The sequence below is a fragment of the Elgaria multicarinata genome, chromosome 19 (genome assembly GCF_023053635.1).
Source record: "Elgaria multicarinata webbii isolate HBS135686 ecotype San Diego chromosome 19, rElgMul1.1.pri, whole genome shotgun sequence".
In the NCBI taxonomy this organism is placed as follows: domain Eukaryota; kingdom Metazoa; phylum Chordata; class Lepidosauria; order Squamata; family Anguidae; genus Elgaria; species Elgaria multicarinata.
The window spans coordinates 2,558,398-2,575,952 of record NC_086189.1 but is presented as its reverse complement, the minus strand read 5'-3'; the positions used below and the strand labels follow the sequence as shown (position 1 = coordinate 2,575,952).

Sequence of the window (17,555 nt, the reverse complement as noted above, 5' to 3'; positions counted from 1 at the left end):
AGGTGCCACTGCTGAAAAAGGCCCCAGCATGTCTCCTTCCCAAGCATAAGTGAGACCAGGTTTCTTTCACACCTTTTTATTAACCACTTCCAAGTGTTTTGCACCTGCCCAGGAAAGAGCATTTTCAGGATTACAACCAAAATCCACTCTTGGGTGCTGGCCCACACTAATTTGAGGCCTAATTCAGATAACATTTGTCAGCTGGGTGGGTCCGGCGTCCCCCGCTCTGCGCTGGGGTGCCGTGGGTGGCTCTTTCTATGGGGGCCCCACTACAGCAGAGCAGAGCAAAACATCCCTCTGGACCTTCCCCCCTTCTGAGCCCTGGCAGTGGAGAGCTAGAAGCTGCCACGCGAGGCACAGAACACCTCCCTCATTGGTAAGCCCTCATGATCCTGCAGTCCGAGATAAAACGCCTCTGGTCACGGAGGTTCCAGGCCGCTGTTCGTGGGGGGGGGGGGGAGTCTGCGCACACTGCCCTCTGGAAAACACCCTGCAGCACCTCTTCCCCCAGTTGAACATGCTCCCGTTGTTCGGATGTGGTACGTTCCACTTTATTTTGACGCAGGCCACAGATGGCAGTGGAAATTAGGCTTCCTGAGAATCTCATTTCATCTAAAAAAGTGAGTCCTAAGCATGCTCTGAGGCATTTGGCCCAAGGGCAGTAAGCTGCAGGGGCTGATGGATATGGTTTCCCAGTACTTGGGGGGGGGGGGGGGGATGACAACAAAACCCTGCCTGCCTTCTTGTCCTTCCCCAAGACTCACAGAGGCAGAATGGATTATGCAAAATACTAAGAACTGCAGAACACCCCCCACCCCAAATAAAGAGAAGGGAGACAAACCGGTAGAACACTGACACCGGGGACAGAGTTCCTCAGTTCTAAAAGTTGTCCTGAGAAGCTTTCACAGTGAAACCCTTCTCCAGAAGCTGCCTTTGCACAAAGCAGCTGCTACCATGTGCTCTTCTGGGCTGGCGCATGGCTCTCGTTCCATCTTCCGCAGCACTTCTGCCCTCAGAAACCGGGGGGGGGGGGGGATTCTGTGCCTGGAACAAGGCAGGCTGCAAAACTAACTACCCTTCTCAGGAGGGGAGGCATCGCCCGAAGACACAGCCCGGGGGTGGGGGTGGCAGCATGGGACTGTCTCCCCAAGCCTAGCTTCTTCTGGCGACTCTCCTTCAAGACAACCGGGCCAAGCATTTCCCCCTCCGATTTAATTGCTGGCCCCCTTGTTCCCGCCTAGGAGTTGCAGAGTCTGACCCATCGGGAGGACACCAGGTTGGGGAAAGGCTGGCCTAGTTTTTCCATCTCTTCCCATGCAAAACTCTGCATAGCATCAGCTGGGAGGGAAGCCAACGAGGAGGAAGAAAACAACTGCATCAGCCCCGCTCAGATCCCATACAAGGAGGGGAGCGATTCTATCAGGGCTAGACCCTAGTTCCACACTGGGCCCCATCTGGTAGGCAGGGGAAATCCCCGTCCCTGCATGTAAGCGCAAATCAAATGCCTCGACTCAGGTGGAAATGGGGGGGGGGGGGGAGACGAACTAGAGACAGGATAAGAGCATGCAGGGAGACAAACACTCAAACCCCCCACCCTCAGCATCCGAACTCTGGCTTCTCGGCCTACTGGCAACGAGCAAGACCAGCATGCTCGGAGGACTATGCAGCCCCTGTGACTGCGTTTCTATGCAGGAACACCAACTAGCCAGATAACAACATGATTTGCAATGATCAGAGATACTTTATACAGGGCAAAAAAAATGGGGCAGGGGGTTGTGAATTTAGGAAGCGCAGAGTATACACAGCTCTGCACCAGATATGCATAGACGGACCTCGCGCCCCCTCCTCTCGCAAAGAGACGGCGCTGAGAAACTCCAGGAAATGGGGAGCCACTAAGGGGCACGACGGCCACCGCCAGCGAGCCAAGGCCGGGCAGCCACATCTCCACGAAAAAGGCTTTGCCAGGCCGCTCCGGGGTTCTCCCGTCTCTTTTGCCCCCAAAACAGGAAGAGGAGGGGAGGGAGGAAGGCACAAGAGCGGGCCCAGCACCAGGAGAAAAGCAAGCGTCACGGGGAGTCCACCCCCACCCCACCCCACCCTGAGTGCAGTGGTTCAGGGAAGCCGGCAGGGCGGGCGGGAGCAAGTTGAGACGATGGCCCCTCGCTTGAAATCGGCCTACAGGAGCAAAGGATTCAGGATTTGGCATTATTAAAGAATAAAGATGTGGCCTGGGGTGGAGCCACCTGACCCAGCTGCATTCGGCTTTTGTGTTCATTTGTTCCACACCCAGAACCTTTGTGGAAAAACAGCCTTCTCTGTTCAGGAAGTCTGGACTAGCCCCCCCACCCCACCCCCACCCGGCATGGCCACTTGGGGCAGCTGGCCCTCGGAGGCAGATCAGCCGGGGTGGGGATATGGGGGTGGGGAGGGGCAGATGAGGACCAGGAAGGCATCCGCTGCCCAGTCCTGCTCCCTCCAAGCTCCCAGATCTACTCCGGGGACCGCCTGGAGGGAGACCCAGCTGCTGCCGCCACCCCTCGGCCGCCTCCCTCAAGCAGGACAGCAAACCCCAATGAGCTCCTTCAGCCAGCTCTGCAGAGCCCTCAGGCAACGCGCTTCCTGTGGGCTTTGGGAACATCGCCCCCCTACACACGCCGACTCGCTTCCCTTCCGCCCAGCACTGTGGCCCCGGCTCAAGGGGCCTCCACCCCTCTCCCTCAGAGGGCCCCGGCTGCCCTCGCCCCGAGAGCAAGCCAAGAGCAGAGGACAGCAGAAAAGGCACAGGGCAGCTGCTCTGCGCCGTGAAATGCACCGCCTCCGGTGAGCGGCCCAGTCCTGCTTTCGGGGGCGGCTGGGAGGGCATCTCAGCAGGCACCGCCCAAACCACCTCCCTCACGGATGCACGTTCCGCTACCCCACGGCCGGCGTTTCTGAAGTCAAGGGAAGGTTGTCTGGCAGGACATCTTGCTTTCTCACCCGACGGGGAAGGTCCTTTCCTTCCGGGGCGCCACACCCTCTCCCCCATGGCAACCTGGGGGGCAAGGGAGGCGCAGGCAGAACGGCCGCTCTGCGCTCCAGGCGGGAAGAGGCGGCGGCAGCAGCACTAGAGGCCCGTGAGGTCGACAATGGCCTTGATGAAGATGGTGTCGTCGCGCACGTACGAGTGCTTGCTCTCCAGCTTGGCGATGGGGCAGAAGAGCGGGCAGCCGCTCGCAATGTTCATGTCACTGATGGGCCGCTGGAAGGAGGTGGACGTCACGTCAGGGCGGAAGGCATCGATCACATGTTCCCGGTTGTTCTGATCCAGCAGCATCAGGGTGACCTACGGGGGAGGAGCAGAAACCACGTGAGGGAACCGGGGGGGGGGGGGGGCGGGGGAGAAAACGCAAGGCTTCGGCCGGCACGTCACACACCCCTGCTGAAGCATTACATCTGCTGCTGGGAAATAAAGAAGCTGGCAACCTGAGAATGGCAGCCTGTTTTCTAAAACTATTTTAAAGAAAGCTTCTAATCCTTAGTGTGCAAAAACAGCCATAAAAACATGTGGGCGAGTCTCACAAGCCGGGAACAGCTGTTAAGGGGGGGGGGGGCTCCAGCGCTGTGCGTAATTCCCTGCCCCTCCCCATGGTTAGCAGAGCCAGGGAAAAGGCCTTGCCTTTCTTTCCAAAAAACCAGAAAGGCTAGCGGAGGCCGCTCTTGGTCTGAACACAGCTGCCCAGCCTCAAAGGCCATTCTTTTGGGGTGGGGAGGCTGCCATCCCCGTGTTCCCCAAAGGACCACGTCCACCTCTGCAAGGATCCTTTCAGTGCAGTTTCTATCTGTGGCCTCATGTCAGTGCTTCAGGAGGCAGATAGGGATCTACTGGCAATTTCTGGGCAATTTGCCAAGATCGGCAGGGTTACCGACCCCCCACCACCACCATTTAACAACAGCTGAGAGCACTGTGCCCCCCTCCCCAGCTGACAAGAAGAAAGGAGTAGATTTGCAAGTGAGAGGACCCAGAGTTCAATTCCAGCCCCCTCCCTGCCCTTTAATTCTGGGTGTCCAAAGCCCCTGTAGCCACTATTCTGCCCCCACCCCACCCCTTGGAGGAATCCCTGCTCTTCTCTCCAACCTGGGAATGGAGATGGGAGACAGCGGCAGGCGGAAGCAGGCTGGGCTGGGGCCGGCGAGAGCAGCCACTCGTTCCAATACCAGCGGCATTCCTTGGCAAGGGGCACGAGGCAGCACCAGCACAAGGGGCCCCTGGGCTTCACACAAAGCCGGGGAACTCGCCAGGACCAGGAAGGGCAGCTGCTCACCCCAGGGCCAGCCAGGGCCCTGGCTTCCGACTGTGCCCGGCGCACCCAAGGGGCTGCACCCAAGGCAGCGCAGTGAGGAGCGCGGAGCTCGGCCCCTCCCTCCGCTAACGTGGACAGGAGCCGTGACTGCAGCGAGGGGCCCTGAGCTCATCTGGCCTGAGGGGGCCACGCAGCCCCTCAGCCAAATGCATATCTGCAGCCCTACTCCACTCGGGGGGGGGGGGCTCAGGAGAGGCAAGCCAACGTCCGCCCAGCGCTGCTGTGGGGAGTTCAAAACACTTCACCACTGTTGCAACCCTGCTATTCCAGTAAGACGGGCTGGAGACGAGCACCCCGCTGCTGCAAAGCCGGGGGGGGGGGGGAAGCTGAGAGTGCGAAAAGGCCACCAAGCGATCAGGGGCCTCCTCAGGCAATGCTTCAGCCTCTTTGCCAACTCTCGGAAGCCATCCAGGTCCGTTCGTCCCCCATGTGCCAGCCCAGGCCTCGCCTCCACTCCCTCCCACAGGCCGCACCCACCATTCCCAAGGCCCAGGGGCCCTACCTTCTGGTTGAAAGGCCACCGGAGCAGGGCGTCACTGGGCCCTTTCATCACCACAAAGAAGAGGGACAGGTGGGTGCCGCGCCCGGTGCCGTCCCCGTTGAGGTAGATGCGGAGGCACATCTTGTAGCCGTATTTGCTCGTGTAGAAGGCTGCCGGGGCAAACACAGAAGCGAAGGAGTCACGATGCAGGCAGAAGCAACGCTGGAGAGGGGGAGGCCGGCCCTGGGTGCTCCGCCTCCCTGGACCCCCCCTTTCTACCCTGCGGAGGCACCTTCTCCAGCAGTTCTCTGTCCAGGGCAGAGAAGGGTCCCCCCTCCCACCCCCTGCCCCTTTTAACTGGAGACACTGGGGGTTGAACGGCACGCAAAGCCACTACTGAGTCACAGCCCCACCTCCTCTGTCACAAGACGGGCAAGTTTGTGGGCAAAAAGAGGGTCCGTTATCCCCCTGAAAGGAGAATTTAGCACTTCCTCTCCGTACAAAGCCATCAATGAATGTTCAGCCGGGGCTTCCCAGCTCTGTCCCAAGGCCGTTTGGCCCAGGAAGCTTCCCACACGGGAAGCATGCACTAACGCAGTGGTTCCCAAAGTGGGCGGTATTGCCCCCTTGGGGGCGGTGGAATTGCATAGGGGGGCGCTAACAGGCAAAGGGGCGGCAGGGGGGCGCTCGAGGTGGTCTCTCCAGAAGGTCCTAAAACCCAGGGACCGAGCAGGAAAGAGTGGCAAATTCAGCTGCTCTCCCCACACCGCTCCTGCTCAGGAAGGACTTTCTCACTCACGCAGCCGCTCTCTCCTCCTATCTCAAGCCCACAGCGGCCCCACCAGAAGTAGGGGGTGGGGGAAGCACCCACAGGAGGCAGCAGAGCAGAAAACAGCGGCGAATTCAGCTGCTCTGCCCACTCTTCTCCTGCCTAGGAGGGCCCAGGGCTTCTTTCCTGCTGGAGCCACCGCCGCCTGCTCGCTCCCTCGGCCAGAGCTGCTCCCTCCATACAAGCTTATTTCAGGGTGTCCAACCCCCTTTTTTCAAGCGTTCTTTTGGTAAACATGGTATGTGTGTATCTTGTGTCACCATGAAAACAGAGCTGCAACACAATCCTAAGTAGGTCTACTCAGAAGTAAGCCCCACTGAGATCAATAGAACTTACTCTGAGGTAAATGTGCATAGGATTCAGCCTGAAAACGAAGAGAGGGTGAAGAAAAGACAGGAGAAAATGAATTGTAGAAATAGAATAGCAAGGTAACTGTGGGATATTTAACCATATTTAAAGACAATCAGTACAGTAAAATTAGTGCCCCTCTACTTCAGTCCCAGCCAGATTTTCCATAGGAAAACTCTGTACCAGGTGGCAGATAATTATTTTAAAATTTTAATTAAAATACATTATCTATTCCTATAACAAAATGGTGCTTACTCCTAAGTAAGTGTGTTCCACTGAAGAAGGAAATCCTATTTGATTCTGGTATTCATGCTAGTGTGACTTGATAAGTTAAAGGCACAATTTTATGCATGTTTAGACAGAAAAAAGTCCTTCAACTCCTAGAATCTCCTCTAAATGGGAAGCACCAGCCCCAGGCTTGCCGAGGGAGGGAGGGAAAAGAGAGCGAACGCCTCTGTTTGCAGCCAGCATGGCAGGGCACACCAATTGGATTTTGAATAAAGTATTCAATTAATTGTTACTGTTTTGAATTTTATTGTTACGATCTTTCTTGGTGGGTCGTTGAAAACCACTATTCTGAATAATGATTTTTATAGTGTAAGTTAGGGGGGCGCTGGGCATGAGTTTGTGGAACCAAGGGGGCGGTGACCTGAAAAAGTTTGGGAACCACTGCTCTAACGGAACCCGGCTCTTAAAGGCACACGCACAGGGACAGGCCGAAAGAGCGACTGCATAGGCCTGAGAAAGGGATGCGTCTGCTCTGGAGCACACGCAGGGCTCGTACGGAAGCAAACAGCGGACAATGCCTGCAAAATCCTCAGGGAAGGGGGCACAGCAAGCAGGATTTCCCGGAATGGTCTTCGAGTCTGGGGGTGTGGGTAGGGTATTCAGATGCCTGGCAGAAACAGAATGAATAATGCATAAAAAGAAAAAAAGGAGTGTGTGCCTGTAATTTACTCAGAGCACCAGTAGTTGATTTAATAAAAACTGCAGCGTTCGCAACCCAGATTATCAACAGGCAGGAGCGCTCATTTCTAGTAATCCCAACTTGTAGAAATTTCCGTACTCGTGGAAAAAGCAACAGGAGGAGGATAGACAGGTTGCTTACCTGTAACTGTAGTTCTTCGAGTGGTTATCTGTGCAGTCACACATATGGGCTCTGCACCTGCGCAGGGCCAGCTTCGGAAACTTCACTAGCTGAAATTCTTTTAGGCGGGAACCCCTCCCCCACCGTCCACTGAGCATGCTCAGGGGTTCCCGCCCAATCTCCTCAGTTCCTGAAACCGCCTAAACAGTCTCACTGAGGAGAACCACCAGGTGATCAAAAATTTTAATGACACCAAAGCGGGGACGGTGGGAGGGTTGTGTGACTGCACAGATGACCACTCGAAGAACTACAGTTACAGGTAAGCAACCTGTCTTTCTTCTTCGTGGTCTCTGTGCATCACACATATGGTCGATTAACAAGCTGACTTACCGGAGATGGGTGGTGTCAGTTGGTGGATAAGTAGTCATAGAATTGACGATAAGACGGCACGCTCAAAAGCGCAGTCTCTACGCGATCTGACGTCCAGACGGTAATGGCTGGCAAAAGTCAGTGGAGTCGACCAGGTAGCCGCTTTACAGAGGTCTGGTAAAGCGATCCCCTTTTCAAAAGCTGTAGAGGTGGCCACTCCTCTCGTGGAGTGAGAACGCACCTTACCCTCCAACGGGAGGCCAGCGAGTTCATAGGCTAGCTTAATGGTCTGAACCACCCAAGCAGATATTCTCTGCGGAGATGCCTGTAGTCCCTTTTGCTTGCCACCATAACAAACAAAAAGTCTTTGGGATCTCCGGAGGGTGGCAGTTCTGGACTGGTAAAAAGCAAGAGCCCATCTTACATCCAGGGTATGTAGAGCAGACTCAATAGAGGACGTCGGCTGAAAACGGGTTCTCGTTTCTACTGAGGGCAAAAGCAGAAAAAGCTGTCCATTTATTTGCGTATGACCTTCTAGTAGCTGGTTTCCTAGCTGCTAGGATAATGTTCCATACGTCAGTAGGCAGCGGTTGGTTGTCTAACGTTGCCTTATCCTCCAAGCTGTTAGGTTTAGGGACTGGACATCTGGATGGAAGATGAGTCTCTTCCCCTTGGATATGAGGTTGCGGCATTGGGGCAGTCTGATACACTCCGCTGAGGACAGTTTGAGTAGTGGAGTGAACCACAGCTGCCTTGGCCACCAGGGTGCTGCTATTATTATTATTATTATTATTATTATTATTATTATTATTATATTATTATAATTATTATATTATTATTATATTATTATAATAATTATATTATTATAATAATTATAATATTATTATTATAATAATAATAATAATAATACTAAGATGGCGTTGTCGTTGTCGCTGCGCAGCTTTACGATGACTCTTGAGAGGAGTGGTATGGGGGGAAACAGGTACAGGAGCTGTTCCGACCACGTCCTTTCGAAGGCGTCTCCTAGAGATGCTGTCCCGTGACCCACCCACGTGCCGTATTGGTTGCAGATGGCGTTCTCTGGTGACGCGAATAAGTCTATTACAGGCTGTCCCCATGCCTGAAAGATCATGCCCAACACAGAATCTTTCATCCGCCACTCGTGCATGTCCACAAAGGTGCGGCTGAGGTCGTCTGCCAGGCTATTGTCCTGGCCTGCGATATGAATGGCAGACAAAGTCATGTCGTGGGCAATTGCCCAATGCCAAATGTCCAGAGTGAGGGAGATCAGGTCCATAGACCTCGTCCCACCTTGCTTGTTTATATGCCAGACAGCAGCCATATTGTCTGTATGGATCTGAATTACATGACCCGATAAGGTCTGCTGAAAGGCATACAGAGCTTTTTGGATAGCCATCAACTCCAAGACGTTGATGTGTCTTTTCCTGTCGAGGGAGCTCCAGTGCTCCTGGATGGTTAGATCCCCGCAGTGGGCTCCCCAGCCCAATAGGGATGCGTCTGTCATTAGATGTTGTGATAGTATTGGGGGTTTGAAATCCAAGCCTTGTGTGATGTTGGACAAAGCTGTCCACCAAAGGAGTGTGTCCTTTATTTTGGAAGGGAGCGACAATTTCACTCGATGAGCGTCCAATGTATTGTCGTACTCCCGCAGAAGCCACAACTGAAGAGGTCTCATGTGCAGACGCGCCCAAGGGACGACGTTGACCGTAGCTGCCATGAACCCCAATAACCTTTGCACCTAGAAGGCAGAGGTGATTTTAGAGCGGAAGAGCTTAATTTCAAGTTTAATTAACGTATTAGCTCTATCCTCTGGAAGGAAAGCCCTGGAGCGGGTTGAGTCCAGAATTGCTCCAAGGAATTTTATTTTTTGAGTTGGTTGAAAATTTGATTTTTCTTTGTTGATGCAAAGGCCTAATTCGTTGAGGAGGTTGATGGTGAGGTGGGTATTAGCCACTATTAGACAATCGTCCAAGTAGGGGTAGATCTCTACCCCTCGAGTCCTCAGAAAGGTGCAAACTGGTGCCATACACTTTGTGAAGACTCGGGGGGCAGTAGAAAGCCCAAAAGGAAGCACTTTGAATTGGAAAATGTCTTCCCCTACTATGAACCTAAGGTATTGGCGATGATCGGGATAGATTGAAACATGGAAATATGCATCCTTAGGGTCGATAGACGTGAACCAATCCCCTTGAGAGAAGAAAGGTAGGATGCTTGCTAAAGAGTTCATCCGGAATTTTTGAGGGGTGATGAACTTGTTTAGCTCCCTAAAGTCCAAAATAGGTCTCAGTCCCCCATCCCGCTTCGGAACCGCAAAGTAGCGGGAATAGAACCCGCCTCCTAGTGTGCAAGTTGGTAATCGCTCTATGGCGCCCTTCTCTAACAGAGCGTCTGTAGGTGGTGAGAACCTTGCGGTTCCGAGGGGAGGGGGTGTGGAGGCCTCGGTACCGAGGGCTGCGGTGGCATAGCGACAGTATCTTCCACAGGTGGAGGGCGGGAGATTGTCTCAGATGGAGGTTGCCGGAAACGCGGGTACAGGGCATAGTGCTCCTGGTAATAATAAAAGTCTTGCTCTCGCCTATGTCTCCAATCCTCGTATTGGTACGGAGGATACTGCAGAGGATGCCAGTATTGACCAGAATGAATCGACGCCGGTGAATGGTCCCGGTTGTAGCCATATGGGGATACTGTCCGGTACCGACGTCCGTCGGCATCGGGGGTGGCATATCTCGGTATTGATACGTGTCGGTATCGTAGTCTCGGTACCGATGTCCATCGGTATCGATAGTTGGTTGTTGGTTTTGGCGGTATCGAGGAGATGGAGGACCCTCTTCCGCCATTGTCGGATCTTGTGAGGAGCTTCTAATCTCTCCTTCCGAGATTGATGCCCTTAAACTTGTCTCCTCTGTCGGTACCGTAATGATATTGAGAGACGGTACTGGAGAAGGCATTATTTGCTCCGTTCGTGACGGCGTCAAGGCCGGTGGAGAAGACGGAGTTGCCCGTCTCGGTATCGAGAAGGCTCTCGGTACCGAAAGTATCGGTATCGGACTTGCCGGTATTGGAGGCGTTTTCTGCAGGGAAAGCCTCGATATCGGGTTCTTTGGTGCCATAGGACGCTTCGGTATCGAAGTCGTCGGTACCGGAGTCATCGATTTTTTCTTTCCGTCCTTCGATTTTAGTTTACTTTTCTTTCGTTGGGGTTCTTCAGACCCAACATGCTCTCTCGCTCTCTTAGATATCTGTCTGGCCGCTTTTGAGGAAGCAGATAGAGAGGAGGAAGGGGGGTGAACCGGTAAGGCATCAATCCGCGAAGGAGGAGGTTGGGGCATCGACTCCATGGTATTGGGAGATTTGGAGCGTCGAGACGTACTCGGTTTCTCCACTGCCTCCAACGCCTTTTCCCACAGTAACGCCCGAAGGCGATCTGATCGGTTCTTCCTGGTTTGCCTGGAGAATTTTAGGCAAAAACAGCAGGATTCCACGACATGCGTCTCCCCCAAGCACAGTAAACACCGAGAATGTCCGTCGGTTTGGGAAATCTTCTGCCCACAACCGGAGCACTTTTTGAAGAGGCCTTGTAGTGCCATAGGCACCAAGGCTGAGGTAACAAACGATAGTAAAAAATCTTTTTTTTTTAAACAAGATAGGAAAAGATTAGAAAACTGTAAAGGTTAAGAAAAGGGTGAAAAATAGTATTATTCAGCTAAGGTATAACGATACCAAACAGAGAAGTCTCCAAACGCTGTTGACCCTACAGGCGGTTGAAGAGAACTGAGGAGATTGGGCGGGAACCCCTGAGCATGCTCAGTGGACGGTGGGGGAGGGGTTCCCGCCTAAAAGAATTTCAGCTATAGAAGTTTCCGAACCTGGCCCTGCGCAGGCGCAGAGCCCATATGTGTGATGCACAGAGACCACGAAGAAGAACTGTCTTGGCTCCTCCTCCCGGGTCCCAACTGAACCTCACCCGCTGCACCATTTTACAATTAGCAGCACCAAATCCCTGCCGCCCGGCCAAGCGCGGCCTCCGCCCCCCTCCACACCCATTATCCGCAAGCCCACCTGGAGAGAAGACGGCAGGTGAGCGGCCGGCAATCGCCTCCTGGCGCTTCCTGGTGAAGTCAGAGATCTTCCAGATGAAAACGCCGTCGTAGGAGGAGGCCTCCATCTCCTGGATGACGCGCTCCATCTCGGCCAGGGCCAGGTCCTTCAGCGCGATGCTCCTCTCCAACTGCCGGACCTGGGCGACAGGAAAAGAAAAGAGAGGCAGCTGTCAGGGCAGCAGCAATGGTGGTGGTGGTGGTGGGACACTGACCCCCCTGGACGCCCCCCTCTCCCTGCTCAAAGGAAGCATTCCACAAAGTTGGCAGCCTCCCCTCACTGCCCTTCCCATCAGCACCACCAGCCTCCCCACCCCCACCCCCCGTCCTGCAGCCAATGACCCACCCAGCCAATGAAGCAAGCCTGCCCAATCTCTCATTGCCTGTAATCGATTCTGGTACTCCTCCCAGCCCCAACCCCGGGGGTGGATGAGACACACAGGGAGCTCGAGAGCCTGGCTCTTGCCTGGCCTTAAACCCCTGGAAGTCTCATTCTGCCCCTCCACCGGGTTCTGGGTTTTCAGCACGAGGGAGAGTGCTACAGACCAGTCCTCCCAAACCTTCCAGACCGGCCTAAGCCCTCCAGCCCTCCGTGCCCCAGTTACCTGAGGCATGGGGGATTCTGGGAATTGTAATCCCATGTATTCCCCAGTTGCGGAAGGCTGCTAGGCCATAGCACGGTCTCTGGCTGATCTGCACTCCTCCGGAGCGGCCGCGCACCAAGCCCTGCAGTGCTGCCTCCCAGATCGGGCTGGCCAATGCCCACAGGGAGCTGCCTCCGCCAGACCTCCCTCCCCTTCGCCGGCACAGGGCGAAGCTGCAGCCACAAGCTGCAATGCTACAGGTGCAGGCAAAGGTAGGGAGCCGCACAAACCAATCCAGACCTTACTGCTGAGCGCCTCAATCTTCTCCTGGTCCAGCTGATGCTGCCGGTTGTAGGCCTCGGCGGTGAGCGACACCCTCTCCACCTCCCGATTGAGCACACAGACAATGTTCTCAAAGGTGATGGTTTTCCTTTCCAAGGCCTCACACCTTGCTAAGAGTTCTAAGGAGCTGGAGAGCTCAGACTCAGAGACCAGGGGGTGGCCGCCCAGCAGCCCAGCGCCAGACTCTGCCGACGGGAGGCCCAGCACTGACTGCAGCTTGCTGGATCCAGACCCGGACCCCAGGCTCAGCACAAAACTCAGCAACATGTAAAGGTGTTCCCCCAGGCACTGGCTTTCATGTTCAGGAAGTTTCTCATTTTCCACCTGCGTGAAAAGGAAACAAAACATCCTTCTCAGCTGCTATAAAGACAGAGATCAACTTTGATTTAACTGGGTGGGGGGCAGGTGGGTCATCTTCCTTATGAACAAATGTTTAAAGTAGTTAAAGGGAGAGTTGGGCACCAGCTTAGGGAAAAGGCAAACCGGAATGGGGCATGACAAGCTTTATAATGTGAACAGAGTAAATTCTTCACTTGACACTATAGTGGGGGCAGGGGGGCTTCCTGCCAAATTAACTGGCAAAAGGTTCTGTGTGGACAACAGGAACACGGGCGACACTCTTTTCGGCACCAAGCTAAAACATCCCTGTTCTCCCAGGCTTCTAAGGTTTTAAAACTCTTTTTAAATATGTTAGCATTTTTGCATTCTATTGTTGTAGCCCGTAACCTGGTTTTACTTTACACTTGATATGGTATTCTGTGCTGCGTTGGCACGTTTACTAAGTTTTATACCTTTGTTTTTGTTGTCATCATAGTCACATGACTGTGTTTTTGTAAAACACCTAGAGAAATTTATTTGATGAGCCATTTAATTCATGTTGTGTTTTATTTCTCTCTGTGCAGAAGTAGCTTAGAAGGTGAGCAAGAAATTCCCCAGGAACCTCATTTTTAGCAGGTATACAGCCTTTTCCCACCAAGCGTCACGTGCACAATAATCCCTACAACGGCGCTATCAGTTAAGCCGGGATTTATTATCCCCACATCAGCCAGTGCAGTACAGCGGTTACAGCATCAAAGTAGGACTGGGGAGACCCAGGGGTCTGGCCCAAAGACACCCAGTACATCTCACAGGGCTGTTGTGATGATGCAATGGCCGGGGGGCGGGGAAGCAACACTGTTAACACCTCTTTGGAGGAAGCAACACTGTCAATTAGTAGTAGTAGTAATAACAGCAACGCAAACAGAGCTGGAGCTGAGCGCATGTGCGGAAAAGCCACTGAATGCAGCCTGGGTCCTCCAGATGTGTTGGATGGCAACTTCCATCATCCCCAGCCAGCATGGCTGCACTAGCAACTTCACAACCAAGGCATGGTCTGGACCAAGGACTTGCTCTCAAACACTACAAGGAGGAAGGACAGAGGAATTTGTGGAGGAGCAGGCCATGATGGAGAGATGGAGCCTTCATGTTCAGCAGCAGCCTATCTTTGAGTACTGGGTGCTAAAGACTGTCCGTCAGCAGTCACGCCCTGCTTGCGAGGGCTCTAGGCAGGCAGAGGGCCAGGTGGACCTACAGCCTGACGCGCTCCTGCTCCCTCTTTGGAGAGATGTGCTCTCTCCATTCACTTCTTTCCCTCCCCCTTTGGGTCATGCAAGATCACTAAGGAGGGACGGGCGCTTACCACCTCGGTGCAGCCGACCAGCTGGAATCTGCACGGTGCTTTACATTTGCTACAAGTCTTGACATGTTCTAGAAACTGCAAAGGAGGAGAAGAGCAGACTTCTAAATGAACAAACACACACCTCAATCGCTCTGTCCAGACTCGAGGCACCAAATTATTCAGGACATTTCTTCTTATGCAGGGTGTGGAAAAAGTGGATAGGGAGACGTTTTTCTCCCTCTTTCATACCAGAACCCAACGGGGTCATCCCATGAAGATGATGGGTGGGAGATTCAGGACAAATTCCTGCATCGAGCAGGGGGTTGGACTCGATGGCCTTGTAGGCCCCTTCCAACTCTGCTATTCTATGATTCTATGAAATAAAAGGACTTCTTCACACAGCACAGTTAAATTATGGAACTCACTACCACAAGATGCAGTGATGGCCACCAATTGGGATGGCTTTAAAAGGGGATTGGATAAATTCCTGGAGGTGAAGGCTATCAAGGGTTACTAGCCCCGAGGACTATGTGCTCAGAGGGAGTAAGCCTGTGTGCACCAGTTGCTGGGGAACATGGGTGGGAGGGTGTTGTTGCACTGTGTCCTGCTTGTGGGCCAGTGTGAACACTCTGCTGCACTAGATGGACCCTCGGCCTGATCCAGCCTCTGGCCTCTTCTGATGTACTTCAGATGGCCTCCTTAGGGTCCCCCAAGCGGTCTCCCATCCAGGCCCTGACCAGATTTGGACTAGCTCAGGTGTAGCAAGCGAGTTCCATCGTGTGACATCAGACCATGCGCCGCCACCGGGACACATGAAGATCATGCACTTGGAGATCATGAGGGGAGGAACCTGCATTTCGCAGTGGAGAGCCCCTGCATGGCCTGCAGGAAGTTCCAGGCTCAATCCCTGCCATCTCCTGTTCAAACCATCAGGTAGCAGGTGAAGTAGCAGGGGGGTGGGAACTCTCTCCGCAGGCCAGAGAAGACAACCTGGGCCAGAGAGACAGTCTGACCTGGAACGAGGCAGCTTCCTATGTCTCTAGGCTGCGTGCGACAAAAGTATAGGTGCTACAGCAATACCGTGAGCTCGTCAGAGGGGGGCGAAGCTAGATTCCACCAAAGCCTTCCTGGCTCATGGGTCACACTCCCAGCTGCTCTGTAACTTCAGCTCACCCAACGCGCAAAGGAGGGAGCAGGGCTCAGACATACTCCTTTTGGAGGGGGGTTCATAGAGAAGTATTTTTCAGACCCCCAGCATGTGCATGGATAAAAGTGCCACAAACTATTACCTTTTCTCTTGGGATCTTCTTCTTTCCACAGCCCTCACAGGTGAGGGGAAATTTCGGACACACCTCATCATGGACCTAACAAAACAAAATGGGAAAAGGTTTGCAAAATATCTAAGCCAAGCTTAGCCATGCTGGCAGAAGGAGCAGACAGGGGCCGTCTGCCCTTTGGATAGTTGGCAACCAAACACTGGACTAGACTTTTGCCTAATCCAGGAATCATCATCATCTTCATCACTTATACCTATTAAAAATCAACCAGGATACTTCGCAAATGAATTTCCAGTGTTTGTTCTTGCTGAAACCGGTGGCTTCTAATGAGCCACTCATGCAACTACTGAAGTCTATCCGTTAATTTAGAAGCTTCTTTCCTCTTCGAAAAGCACCAGAAGACCCACACGCACAGTGATTTCAGCCTCCTCTTTTTCCACATATGTTCAAAGAGTGAATCAGGACCCTTTTATACCATCTACGACTTGGAAATCACCTCCTCAGGGTTTGTACCCAAAATCAGCCACCCTATCTACTCAGAGAAGGAATTCCAGGGTGTTCGGTGGGCCACACTGCTGTCTTGGGATATTCATGAAGCTGCCACATCCCTCTAGAAAACACTGCGCTCCTTCTACCATGGGAGGCCTGAGAAGGTGGCAGCCCTGGGATAATTTTCTTGGGAAGAGTCAAGCGACCCTCAAAATTGCCTGAAAACGTGGAATTAATAGCTTCCTGGTGTTTTTCTCTTAGCTGCCAACAACCTCCCCTCCCTACCCTTTCCATTTCCTTTGTGAGCGCCTCCGGCCTTGAACAAAGATGCCGTGCGCAGCCTTTGACTCCCAAACAATGGATAGCTCCCATGAACTCCCACGAGGGGAAAGTCACAGCACCATAGTTGGGACCGTGTCGTGGTGGGGCTGACACTCGCCCGGCCTTCACCTGTGACAGAGCTGCCATGCTCAGAGGGCACATCAACTCCCCCAGACTGCCACAACCAGCAGGTCTCCCTTCTACAGCCCCCACCCGCCCACCCTGTCGGAACAATGGGTATTTTGCAAGTAATACATCCTCCATGCCAAAGCAGAAGGTGGAGCATCTGAGCAGGCCCAGTCAGCGATGGCCGCCAGAAAGACTCCACAAGCTCACATGCTCCCCTTCGGACGACCGTCTCATCCCAGGCACGTCCTCTCCTGGGTCACTTTGCATCAAGCCTTGGGGATGGGGAAAGCAGCCTGGGGGGTGCAGTGAAGGGGCAGAAATAGCCCAGGCCCCTTCTTTGCTGGCCCACGTTCACTTTGCGTGCCAAAGGACCTGAGGGAGGGAAAGGGCCAGCCGCAATCACAAATGCTGGCTAACGAACAAGCTGAGCCCCCCACTGCAACAGACAATCAGCTCTGCCGAGGAGCCCAGGAACAGACCCCGGGCCCATTTAGCCCAGCAGTGTTGACACTGACCGGCAGCAGCGGCTCTCCAGCATTTCAGGCAAGAGCTTTTCCTGCCCTCCCGGGAAAGGCTGCTGGGGTTCCAAGCGGGACTTTCTGTATACAAAGCAGGGGCTGCCCCACCGAGCCACGACCCCTCCTGTTAAGCCTAGTTTGGGCACAGGAGAAAGAGATCCACCCCCACCCCCTGGCTGCCTGAGAGCGCCCCCCCACCCTTGTCCCCAGGACGCCATGCACAAACATGCTCCTCGCAACACCGAAGTCATGAGCCTCCTGCAACAGCCTTCGCCCCGCGGACGCCAGCAGGGGAAGTGCCCAACACAGAAGCCCAACATGTTGGCAAGAGAAGCTGCAGCAGCCAAGCAATGACCCCCAAGCGCTGGGTCTGTTGACAGGGAGCAGCAGCAGCCCCCGTCCGTACCTTAATGTCAGGGAAGTAGAAAAGGACTTTGCAGTATTTACAGTTGAGGCTCCGCTCAGGGCACTCCCGCTCGGCGTGACGCTCCTTCTCACTCAGTCTGACCATAGCCTGACATGCCGGGCACGCGACCAGCACGAAGGGGCAGCTCCCCTCGTGGCAGCTCTGTGGCAAAATGAGCAGCACACTTCAGTACAGTGGTTAGCAACCTCATTTTGGTCTCAGTTTAAAACACTGGTAAATTGAACTTCTGAAGTCCTACA

The 17,555-nt window shown here is 53.8% G+C and overlaps 1 protein-coding gene across 4 annotated transcripts in view; it reads right to left on the bottom strand.

Moving 5' to 3' along the window:
• Positions 1-60: 60 nt before the first annotated feature.
• Positions 61-17,555, bottom strand: part of TRAF2 (TNF receptor associated factor 2) — a 35,324-nt gene continuing 17,829 nt past the window's right edge. For 3 of the 4 annotated variants that reach the window (XM_063144648.1, XM_063144647.1, XM_063144646.1), the window contains exons 5-11: positions 17,296-17,457; positions 15,445-15,519; positions 14,177-14,251; positions 12,457-12,822; positions 11,535-11,712; positions 4,843-4,991; positions 61-3,322 (exon numbers count right to left, since the gene is read on the bottom strand). In XM_063144648.1, coding sequence (XP_063000718.1) covers positions 3,104-3,322; positions 4,843-4,991; positions 11,535-11,712; positions 12,457-12,822; positions 14,177-14,251; positions 15,445-15,519; positions 17,296-17,457 — 1,224 coding nt within the window. In that variant the 3' untranslated portion in view covers positions 61-3,103. The remainder of the gene's footprint in view (positions 3,323-4,842; positions 4,992-11,534; positions 11,713-12,456; positions 12,823-14,176; positions 14,252-15,444; positions 15,520-17,295; positions 17,458-17,555) is intronic. The other variant, XM_063144649.1, reaches the window with a different exon arrangement.